At 39.2% G+C, this 12,278-nt stretch overlaps 1 protein-coding gene and 1 long non-coding RNA gene across 2 annotated transcripts; one reads left to right on the top strand and one right to left on the bottom strand.

The window, feature by feature from the left end:
* The first annotated feature begins 780 nt into the window (after positions 1–780).
* On the top strand, positions 781–3,325 carry LOC140249185 (uncharacterized). The gene has a single exon (XM_072330558.1). The coding sequence runs from the start codon at positions 1,841–1,843 to the stop codon at positions 3,323–3,325; it is 1,485 nt and encodes a 494-aa protein (XP_072186659.1). The 5' UTR covers positions 781–1,840.
* Positions 3,326–4,310: 985 nt separating this feature from the next.
* Positions 4,311–5,551, bottom strand: LOC140249153 (uncharacterized). The gene is made up of 2 exons (XR_011902950.1): positions 5,165–5,551; positions 4,311–5,134 (listed from the first exon to the last, which is right to left on the bottom strand). It is a non-coding gene; the product is annotated as an uncharacterized lncRNA (long non-coding RNA).
* Between the last annotated feature and the right edge of the window lie 6,727 nt (positions 5,552–12,278).

The following is a 12,278-nucleotide window of genomic DNA, read 5'->3' as shown; positions in this document are numbered from 1 at the left end:
TTGTAATTAAGAGAAGATCCTTTATATTTCTTAGCAGATGTAGCAGTAATAGTCAGGTCAGATTCAAGTGCCTGTGTTGTTTCTCCTGTCCTGCAGTGCAAATAGATGTTTAGGATGGAACGAGGCATGGCTGTGGCCCAGTCGTTCTGCTCCAGCATTGCCTGGTGTAAGAGGCCATGCTTTTTACATTACTGTCTCAAAGTCTGCTGAAATGGACAAGTTCAGGGAAGCCTGGCCAAGGTTCCAGAGACACACAGAAGGACAAGTCCAGGCAAGTCAGAGCCACGGTTCCAGACCCCCTTTGTTTAAGGGTGACGTGACAGATGACAGACAGATGACCGATGGACAAGTCCGGGAGCTACGAAAGGGAGATAAGATACAGATGAATGGCCCTTAAGTGGTCTTTTGTGTGGGCCTATCTCAAGGAAAAGGGACATCTCCGAGGTATTCACAGGACTCTTACCCAAGCCTTCCAGAAATGTCCCGAAGGCTGGGAAGAAGTAGGATAAAAAGAGCATGGACAAACCATGGATTTTGGGTAGAGGTTTTCTGACATCAGATGCCTCTCTTCATGAACAAGGAGGTTGTCTGACATCAGATGCCTCACTACGTGAACGCCTGCATGCTGAAGAAGATGCATGCATGAAGAACTCTTAGGCATCTGGCTTCAGATTCCTCCAACGTCTTCCTACGGCGGACACCGGATTCACCTGGGCTTGCTGCTCGAGACTCTGCTCCGTGAGACCTCGCTGCCCGAGACCCTGCTCCGTGAGACCTCGCTGCCTCCCGATACCTCGCTGCCCTTTCTACCTCCCGCTCTGCGCTGCACCGATCTGCTGCTTGCGGCCTGACCCTCTGCTGCGGCTCTCCCCTGCGCTTGTTTCTCCTGGTCCAACGAAACGACGTGCAACGGGACGCTGCTGCGTTCAGGAGGTGACTTTCCCCGCTTTCCGTAATTCTTGCCTTTTCTACCTTTCCTGTCGCCCACTTTCCCTTCCCCATCACCCTAATTTTGGTATCCGCCGCTCTCCCTTCCCCATCCCCTCAGCCGTCTATTATTCCCAATAAACTGGTCGGATCAACATTTGAATGCTTCTCTTCTTAATCTCACGCCGAGCATAATTTATCAAAAGAACCTTGCCTCACTCCTTAATTGGAGCGAGACATTTTTATTGGCGTAGTCGGCAGGATACTCGTCGTGAGAGTGTTGTCCTTCCAGTTTCTCTAAAACTTTTCTGTCTCTTTCTCCTGGAGTTGCAAGGAGCGATAAATTCGATAACTTTCTTTGACGTGAGCACCTCTCCAGGAAGACCGCTCCATATCCTGAAACTTTGTTGCTTTCTTTCTTACGTGTATACCTCTCGGGGACGTATAGATTAATTTTGACTATTTGCTTTTGTTATATATGTGTGTGCCTCCCCGGGAAGACTATTTTGCATTGTGGTGGTTTAAGTATCTTGTAACGTACTTCTGGATTTGAAAGTTTTGTGTGTGCGCCTCTTGGGGAAGTGAGGAAGTAATTTTTGACGTGTGTGCTTCTCCAAGAAGTTTATTACTTTTGAGAAACCTAGAAGTTATTTTGTAACTTGTGTGGCTTGAAGGTGGAAGTTTTTCTTTGTGGCCTGACAGGATAGCCAGGAGCGATTGAGGTGTTTACACTTTCTTTGGAAGTGTTGATTTGAGTCTTTTTGTCTTTTGTGTAAGGGAGTGTTTTGAGCAGTTGCTGGTTTTGTTTTGCTAAGTGTTTGCCTCTCTGAGGAGATAAGGAGTCACCTCCTCCCTCAGTGTAGATTTCGTTGTAGATTTTGTTGTCTTGATAGTGAGTAAAAGTATATTCGCTATGGAAGGTGAAAATATGTTGTTTGATTTGCTAGAAAAGCATGCGTCTAGGCCATCGTTAACAGGGTTGGACTGGGCACGAGAAAATTGGCATAATTTGCAGGCTGTTTCGGACCGCATTTGTGTTTTGCAACATGGGGCTCGTACCCGAGCTGGGAAAGGTAAATCATTTATTTGTGCGGTACTCGGTGCTGCTTTAAAAGCAGCCGTGGAGTTCCGAGACCAGCAGCTTAAGGCGGAAAACCAGACAATACAGTCGTTACAAGAAACGGTTAAAGCAACACAGGAGCTCGTAAAAGCTCTGCAAAACCAAATTGGAAATCTAGAAGAACAACTGAATAGAGAAAAGCATAATTCGGTGTTGTTACAAACGGCTTTTAAGGAAATTTTATCATATAAAGATACGGATGACACTGTTATCCACAGTGCACCACAAGAGAAAATCTATCCTCAGGAGGAATTGAGAGAAACAAAAGAAAGCTTTGATAATGAAACCCCAGTAGCCCCTCTGCGTCCTCTTATAAAAACTGAATATACCTTCGATAATGGTGAGGACCTTGATCCTCAAATGAATGTTAAAGAAATCCCTTTCTCAGCTACTGAACTAGCTAAATTAAAAAAGGATTTTAGCCGGTCTCCAAGAGAATCTGAAACGGAGTATGTATGGAGAGTCAGTCTAACTGGTGGAGACCAAATAATGCTTACCGAAAAGGAGGCTGAGGGTTATTGGGGGCCAGGAGTATTTTTAACTACCGGCAACAATCGTGCTCCCTGGTCCCTAACACAGAGGGCTGCTTACTGGGCTGGTGGTCTCAACCCTTTAGAAAGGGGAGACCCTCTTGCTATTAATGGGACAGTGGATCAACTGGTTGAAAGTGTCCAAAAGGCTGCCTGTCTGCAAATGATGTACGACAGGAAATTGCAGCCACGGCACGAATCTCCCATGATGATGCCTGTGGATCCTGAAAGGATGACTCCTTTAATTAGGGGGCTTCCAGAATCGCTGAAACCCATAGGTATGCAGTTACAAGGTAAAATACAAGCCATGTCCCAGGGAGAGAGAGCTCGAACTGTTTTAGAAGGAGCTGGTACTTCAGGCTCTTTACAGTCTGGTTTTAAGGTATGGACATGGGGGGAGGTTGCCCAAGAGTTGATTAATTATGAAAGGAAATTTGGGCCCGTGGCTTCTACCAGTAAATTTGAGCCAAAGGGAGTAAGGCTTGCAGCAGCCACCCTTGCTCCTAGGCCACCTAGCCCGAAACTTAATAGAATGGAAAAGGTTTCATTGCCAGTAAGAACAGGTAGGCGAAACATTGCTCACAAACGTAATAGACTGTGGACCCTGGGCTGGCAAAAGGGTATTCCTCGAGATCTAATGAATGGACTATCAACAGATAGGCTCGAGATGCTGGTGACCAGTTGGCCGACTAAACTTGAGACCCTAGTTCCTAGTGTCCCCCCCCACAGTAACAGAAGAGATACCTGAGAAATTGGGAAACTAATTCCTTCACCCTCCTCAAGTGAGCTAGGAGGGGGGGGGGGGGGGGGGGGGGGGGGGGGGGGGGAAGGGTGGATGTTTGTTAGAAAGCTCACAACAAAAGGAGAAGATTATCCATTTAACACCTTCTGTCCCAAGGCCTCACCACTCCTACCAGCTACCCCTGTGAGTCACAATACAGTTAAGCTGATAAACTAGGGAAACACTGGCCAGCCTGTGTCAATTGACTCAGCTAACCTGAGGACAATTCCCCTAACATTAATGAAATACCTTAACAAGAATCCTTGGAAGGCTAAGGACACCCCTAAAAAAGGAATGTAAAATATATTCTCACCGAATTGTTCTCTCGTTTTTTAATTTTATTAACAAAGCCCCAAAAGGGCAAGTTGTTGTCTTGTTTTATTTTTCAGAAGATTTCCGTGGGACACTGACTGAACAGAATGGCTTGTAGCTGATTTTAACCATTTGTGTTTTGTGACAGAAAAATTGAAGATGTGATCATGCTAGAAGCAATAATATTATGTTTTGGTTTGTTGTGGGTTGTGATTGATATCAGTCCTTGGATCTGTTAAAAATTCACAATTTGGTTCAGATTTTTGTTTTTTCAGATCATTCTGACTTTCTGGTACTTCCTGCACAGTGATATCATTCCTTCTGACCCCTTCTTTCACCCCTTTTGGTTAAACTGATTGTGATTTGCATGTAACTCCTCCATGGTGTTTCCAAATTATTAACAAATTGGGAAGTGAGCAATGGGACTCATCTAATATCTTTTAGATGTGGTCACAAAAGTAAAATTTATCATAAAACCCTTTGCACTGATGCTTTTCAGTAACACATCAGTTCAGGAGTTCCATCCAAAACACAGTTGTTGGAAAGTGTCTGAGTTTTGACAAGAGATGTGTATGTTTCTGGGATTACTTTTATGATTTGTGTTGTCGCAACTCTACTGTTTCTTCCATGTATGATACCATGTTTTGTTCAACTTATTCAACATGTTGTATCTTCTATGTATTTTGTAACCTCATCAAGTGATGAGAAAGTCGAGCACATCCGTGCAACATTTGTAACCAAGCAGGAAAAATCCTTTGTAATGATTGCATGAAACATTTTAATTCCCCTGCCCTCTCCTTTTTCCCTCATGCTTACTATCTTTCTCTCACCATCCTGGATCAGCAGTGGTCCATTTTTTAAGCAAACTTTGAGTCACGGGGTGGTGTAAGAGGCCATGCTTTTTACATTACTGTCTCAAAGTCTGCTGAAATGGACAAGTTCAGGGAAGCCTGGCCAAGGTTCCAGAGACACACAGAAGGACAAGTCCAGGCAAGTCAGAGCCACGGTTCCAGACCCCCTTTGTTTAAGGGTGACGTGACAGATGACAGACAGATGACCGATGGACAAGTCCGGGAGCTACGAAAGGGAGATAAGATACAGATGAATGGCCCTTAAGTGGTCTTTTGTGTGGGCCTATCTCAAGGAAAAGGGACATCTCCGAGGTATTCACAGGACTCTTACCCAAGCCTTCCAGAAATGTCCCGAAGGCTGGGAAGAAGTAGGATAAAAAGAGCATGGACAAACCATGGATTTTGGGTAGAGGTTTTCTGACATCAGATGCCTCTCTTCATGAACAAGGAGGTTGTCTGACATCAGATGCCTCACTACGTGAACGCCTGCATGCTGAAGAAGATGCATGCATGAAGAACTCTTAGGCATCTGGCTTCAGATTCCTCCAACGTCTTCCTACGGCGGACACCGGATTCACCTGGGCTTGCTGCTCGAGACTCTGCTCCGTGAGACCTCGCTGCCCGAGACCCTGCTCCGTGAGACCTCGCTGCCTCCCGATACCTCGCTGCCCTTTCTACCTCCCGCTCTGCGCTGCACCGATCTGCTGCTTGCGGCCTGACCCTCTGCTGCGGCTCTCCCCTGCGCTTGTTTCTCCTGGTCCAACGAAACGACGTGCAACGGGACGCTGCTGCGTTCAGGAGGTGACTTTCCCCGCTTTCCGTAATTCTTGCCTTTTCTACCTTTCCTGTCGCCCACTTTCCCTTCCCCATCACCCTAATTTTGGTATCCGCCGCTCTCCCTTCCCCATCCCCTCAGCCGTCTATTATTCCCAATAAACTGGTCGGATCAACATTTGAATGCTTCTCTTCTTAATCTCACGCCGAGCATAATTTATCAAAAGAACCTTGCCTCACTCCTTAATTGGAGCGAGACACCTGGCAAAGCTGTGAGGTCTTTACTTCTGGAAGGACATTGGTTGCTGGCAGAGGTGGGAGAGATGAAAGGTAGAACCATAACCATTTTTCAGTGTAAAGATTCCCACTCTGTGGGCACCATATCATTGACAAGACCACAGCTAAGCCCGCAGAAACCAGGAAAAGGAACTGGACATGTCTAAGTCTTTATTCTGTATCTAGATTACTACTTCATCTCTCTTTCCCATTCTTTTGTTGTTGTCAGTTTGTTCTTAAGATTACATTGTTTATTTATTAGAGCATTTTCTTTACCGTGAACTTCCATTCCACAGGTGCTGAACAACTCATTTTGTTGAAAAACTCACTTGTTACAGATGTACAAAACAGTTCAAGTAATTAATTCAAAATTGATTGTAGTTTCCTAGTGGTGCAGTCATATCCATTGAAAGCATATTGATTGAGTCCCTTGGAAATGGAAAAGAATAATTTGAAACTTCTTTCCTGAAATCCTTTACTGTCTTTCTTTATCATGGAATCATAGAATGTCTTGAGTTGGAAGGGACCTTAAAGATCATCTATTTTTAAGTTCTCTGTATTTCATATCTTATAAAGTCAGATATTGAGATATTTCAGCAGCTTCTGTGTTCTTTGGGGGGCTGGGGGGATGCAGCATTTGAGGCACAGACTCAGGTGTGAATGATCCAAATCGTTTATTACAAGTTCTCACATCCCTTATATACCTTCACAAGTTGTTGTTTTCTAACTTTCCCATCCGCCCTTACAACTTTCCCAACCACCTTTACATGTCAACAAAGCATTCTACAAAACACTTTTCAACTGTCCATGCAGGCACATATCCAATCAGAGCTGTGAGACCCTTCTTCTCCTTCCAGAGGTGTCCTTGGTTCTCATGCTGTTTATCTTGCACCACAGCTGCTGCTCTGAACAGCTTTTTTTGTATTTCCACAGGGGGGCGTTGTGCTTGTTTGTTTGTTTGTTCCACCTGTATATTGTACAATGACAAAGCACCCTTGTTTCCTAATTATCACACTTCTATAAATTCTGCATGTTGGTGTCCTTTCCTATGTATATATTTATTTATGAATATATCCTTGGTTATATGTCAAAGGCAGTGTGCCAATCCTAACATGATATCAATTTTCTTTACATTTTAAGAATGAAGAGAAGAGAAGGGAAGGGAAGGAAGGGAAAGGGAAAGGGAAGGGAAAGGAAAGGAAAGGAAAGAATGAGAAGGAGTGAACATTCTGTTTCTGTATTTATATTGGTATGAACTGTTCTGGAAACATCTGGATTTTTATTGCTTTCCTTAAGAGAGATAAAACGTTTCACAAATGGCAATATCCAGCCATTCACTACCTTGTTATTTCAGTTCAGCTTAAGTAATGGAGGCATGATCATTCCACTTCCACACAAAACTGTCTCTGAAGAAACTGAAAGGAAGACTTCTACAAATAATGGCGATTTTGTTTCAGTGGCTGAGCCAAAAGCATTGCAAGGTGAAGAAGATGCAAATATCTTTAAGGTTCATGTTTTTGATTGAGTAGATATATTCAGTGGGAACATTCCTAATACTTTTGGAGTCAAAAGCAGCTTATAAAGAAAACCATATTTAAATTGAAATACCTATACTTTTTAATGTTTTATATATATATATATACATATGAACAATTACCTATTTGCTTCTTTTCTATATGATGGTCTGTTTTGTATTTGGGGAAACTGCCCAGATGCAGGAACTTGTCTCCTTAATTTTATACTTCTATAAAAATTTATTAATTCCAGCAGTCTTTGGTTGTATCTACTTAAACTGCTTTTAGAGTTAGAAGTTAGTTAGGTTACTCATCCGCAGACCAGGAGATCAGAGTGACTATATAGCTCTGCATTACATTTTGTAAGAATTTGTAGCTGAATTCAGTGGTATAACCAACATATGTCTTGTATTACTTGAATGGGCGTAGAGATAGATGTATTGCTGAGTATTTTTGACATTACCTCATTTTGCTCCATTTACTTTTTTTTTACATTTAGTTTTCTGCACTTCAAAAAATAGGTCAAACTATTTTTTGCTGCTACACTGTGATTTTCATGACTTATTATCTCGTACAGCAGTGAAATGCATATGAGTAAGTTATAAACAGTCTGCATTTCAGAAGGAAAATATTTTCATTGGGGCAGATGCTTAAAACATTGCATAAAAATGTCCTTTCTTTCTATGATGTAAAACTAGGTTTTACAAATACTATGACCACCAGTACTAGATCCGTGCAACACAGAAAAATAAAATTACCTTTTATTTAAAATGAGTAATCAGTGTTAGAAGATATTTACTCCTTCAAATTAAGTGTTCTTTTGCAAACTTAAAAATGGTTCCTGTGTTTATTTGCTTATTACCTTGTTTATGCAAAATTAGGAATAATTGCTTCTATTCCATCACCAACTATGTTTTTTGATATTTATTCAATAGTGGTTTTTTTCTTTTTATTTGATAATGTGTGAAGAAATACTAGAATATTAGAGCCAGTCAGTAATATTTAGAAAATTTCAATGAAGTAAAGTCTGTGCAGTAATACTTCCCAACAGTTACACTAGTTACATATCATATTATTATGAAGTAACTGTAATTCATCTCTGCTGTGCATATTAGCGGTGTATGAGTTGTGATCCACTCCTCTTCCACATAAACCAGTAGTATTTAGTTAACTGAAAAAATGAGCCTGCATTTTTTTGAAAAAGAAAAATAAGCATACATGACCCAGCATAACTGCAATAACAAAATTTAAATGGAAGCTCAAACTGTGAAGTAGAGAGCTAAAACGTTATTGTTTGGGAGTGGGTACAGAAGGCTTGGAATATGAAAGCAACAAAGAAACATATCAATAAGTCTTGTCATTATTTACCTTAGTTCTGTTGCACTTGTTCACTTCAGTATTAGCTGGGAATCCTCTCTCTCACATGCATATTGTATTAGTAAGCTTTTTCAGTCTTGAAAAAATACTTGTAGTAAGCACAGTTAAACATCAAAAACATCTGTCTTTTATAAATTGAAATGTGTACTTTTGTCTCATTGTTGCAACTCAATGATAAGATTCAGACTCCTCCTTTCCTCTTAGATGTCCCAGTCAGTTTAAATGAGATCCTTCAGACACTGAATGCTTCCAATTTCCATTTTCATACTTGAAATGTGAAGTAAAATAACCTTTCTGTCTGTCAACACTGCATTACCAAATGTTATATTTCCATTTTTTAATTGTAGATCAGCAAATAGCAGCTCGTACAGAGGCTTGAGCTTCCCCTGGAGTACCTGAAGGCGATTTTTTACTATTATTATCGGTGATTTTTAATGTTCTTTTATTAGTGTTTTCTCAAAAAACACCAGAAAGACTACTAAAAACAATTTTAAAAACCAAAAGAAGAATTTCCTGCCTCAACTATTTAAGGGTCAGTGTAGATGCACATTAATTGTAAGTTAACAGTCCTAGTCCTCAGCCATCTGGGGCCTGATCCAAAGTCCACTGACGTCAATGGGAACCTTTCCACTGCCTCCATTTTGGCTCTAGTCCTAAATTTCTGTGGCAAAATATGATGCTGTGAACTAAACTGTCACAAAAGAATGTACTGCAACTTTTCAAATCTCAAAATAGCAGAGAGTATATAAAGAAACGATGTAAGAATTGAATTGCTGATGTTCCAAGATGCTCAAACAGAAATACTAGTACTACTTTTACATCCAAATTAGTGATTTATCTCTATAAAAAACTAACCTATCTCAAGCATGTATGTTCTGCACAGGGAAAACAAAGTCATTTTAAAGCCATGATGGGATGGTGCTTCTTAAGCAATTTGGACAAGAATAAGATAGTTTCAATGAAATAAAAAGAGTGGTGAAATAATTCTTATGCTTCTCAGTTTTAAACTTAGTACAAGGGTTAAAGTCAAATACTTCTCTTTTCATTTGTCATAGAATGACTTGTACAAAATAATTTTTTTCCCTACCCATTCCTGAGTTAAAAGCCACAAGTAATCATAAAATTTAAAGATGGCATGGATTATTTGGAACTTAACTTTATGAATACTATATGATTTTATATAGAATTCCTCCTTGTTTTCTTTTTATTCTGTGGAAGTTCTTAATGAATCTTCTGGATCTCTGCTGAAAGTATTGAAGTTCAGCACATTTAGGCTGATACATGCAATCTAACATGTCTTCCTGATTGCATAAGGAAACACTAATGAACAGGGTTTTGTTTTTGGTTGTTTTTTTCCATATTAAATAAATAAATAAATAAAAGAAAGAAGAAAGAATGAAAGAGAGGCAAAACAAAGCAACAACAACATAACAAGAAACCAAACACCTGGATTCCTAGGTTTCGGTATGATTTTGTGAAACTGACATAAAGATTGTATTATCTATGTAGTTACTGATTGTTTTTTTGTGTTTGTGAAGACAGTGTAAGGGCACAACACTGCACGCTGTAACCTGATGTGGTTCTATGTGTGTGAATCTTGTGAATTGTGAGGAACAAAATGAAACACTTTAAATTTCATTATTCTCTATTTAACCTACAGTGTATGAACCCTTATATTCCAGGGCATGACTCACTTGCTTTCTGTGCAAAGATAAGATAAAAATGCAAGATTCTATAAAAAGATCAGCAATGGAAATTGAGGAGACATAGTAACACAGTACCCCTTCCTAATGAAAGATATTTCCTTATACTGCCTGTAAATATTCCACCTCCCCCTTTCCAGCCCCCCCTTTTTTTTTTCCTAATTTTATTCAGTTGTTGGGTGTTGGTTGTTTGCTTTTTGGTTTGCTTGTTCTTTTTGCAAGATTTCATTTGCCAGATGTGCAAGCCATGTACAGTGGTGTTGCTGCTGAGACAGTGAGACAGTACCTTTTTTTCCTTTCGCATCCTAGCCTGCCTGGCCCATTTTATACTAGAAATAGTTCAGATGCAGTTGTTGAACATGACCAATTAATCTCCAACTCAAACCTTTTTCAGAAGTGCAAACTCTTCTTTATTGAGAGTTTTCCTGATTTTTTTTCAGTGGATTAGAAGTATGGACACTGTCTGATGAGAGAGTCAATGGACAGAATGGAAAAGAAATTATGGAATAAAATGTATAGATTAAATATGTAGATAGATTAAAAAACAAACAAACAAAAACTTTCGTTGAATACCAAAAAATTGAAGCTTGTATTTATGGTTGCTAATAGAAGCAATACAGATATAGGATTTCAGGTCACAAGCCAGAAGGACTTCAGCTTCTTTAGCTTCAGAGTAAATCCACAGGGGCCTGTATGCAGAAATAAATCATCCCAGTGATTGTTTTTATTGTGGTACTCAGAAATATGCAGGGCCAAGCAGCAAAATAAATAATAATAAATAATAATGATACTAAATTTTCTACATCAATTATTTATTTATTTAAATATACAACACAGAAAAGTAACCACAGTTTACAGAGGAAGCATTTCATAGAAATGTAAGGGTTGGTTTTTATTATCATTTCTTTTTTTCTTAATGGTTGCTTTATAGTACCATAAAAATAAAGGCTAAAGGATATTCCCTTTACCCCTGGGAGAAGCTAAATTAATAAACTCATACTGAATTCACCATTTCTAACTCAACAGCCAGTGTTTGTTTAATCATGATTTACATGAATATATAAAAGACTATGGTTATATCCTAAAACGATAGAGCTACAGTTAAGCTAACAGCTTTTATTTTGAGAAGTAAATGCTAACAATTCCAAAAAGAGTTATAGCAAGCACAGATTCTGTAGATGTCAGATAATAGTCTACAAATCTCTAAGTAATGAAATATGTTAATCTACAACTTTTAAACTAAAATGTGCAACACTGAAAATGCAGTATATTGAAATGATTTCCAAGGAATCAAACTAAAGCAAAATCACAGCTGATTGAGGGCTTTTTGTTTTCAGGCTAGCTAGTAGCATATGAAATCAAACTTAATTGCTCAGCTTGATGTTCCATTTGTTTTTAATCTCTCAGTGAACAGCTGTATACTTGCAAAATATTGTGGTGAAAATACTTCAGTGATTTGTTCAGTATTCTGAAATGTAAAATTAAAAAGAAATACCGAAGACGATTTTATGGGATAATAGAGCAATTTTAAAATCAAAAGCATTTTGGAGAAAATGATGTTGAATATGTCAGAGTTGTTTTCATTCCTGAAGGGATGAGTATAATGTTTTTCTCCATTTTGTTGTTTTTCTGAACTCAAATTGTAAACATTAGTATTAGTTTTGCAGGTCATTCTTGCTGAATAAGATTTGCAGAGCCTTAATAATTTTTCTTGTAGTACTTGGATGAACTGATGTAATAGAATCAACTACCTTCTTTTTTTTTTTTTTTTTTACTGGGAGGTCCTCAATTGTCTGCTTTGCTATTCTTTAGTTGCAGGCTGTCTAATAGTATGTCCAAATATTGGAGTCAATGCCCTGTAGAGTGGCTTTTGCATTTGCATCTAATCTAGACCAGGTATGACAGCAAGTCAGATATGTGACTGGAATACATCAAAGATAGATATTTTGAGTATTCCACAGAAAATTTGTCTATCCACACATTTTAAACAAATTTAATCTGCCTCCTTAACTTTCATTGAAAACACATTCTCCAGGACATGTTTCAGAATTAAGTTACTGGCCAATTTCTGAAGCGGCTGTATTTTAATAGACTGTTTCTATCTAACTGAAAA

The sequence above is a fragment of the Excalfactoria chinensis genome, chromosome 2, assembly GCF_039878825.1.
Source record: "Excalfactoria chinensis isolate bCotChi1 chromosome 2, bCotChi1.hap2, whole genome shotgun sequence".
Taxonomy (NCBI): Eukaryota; Metazoa; Chordata; class Aves; order Galliformes; family Phasianidae; genus Excalfactoria; species Excalfactoria chinensis.
The sequence above is the reverse complement of the archived record's forward strand: the minus strand, read 5'-3'. Positions and strand labels throughout refer to the sequence as shown.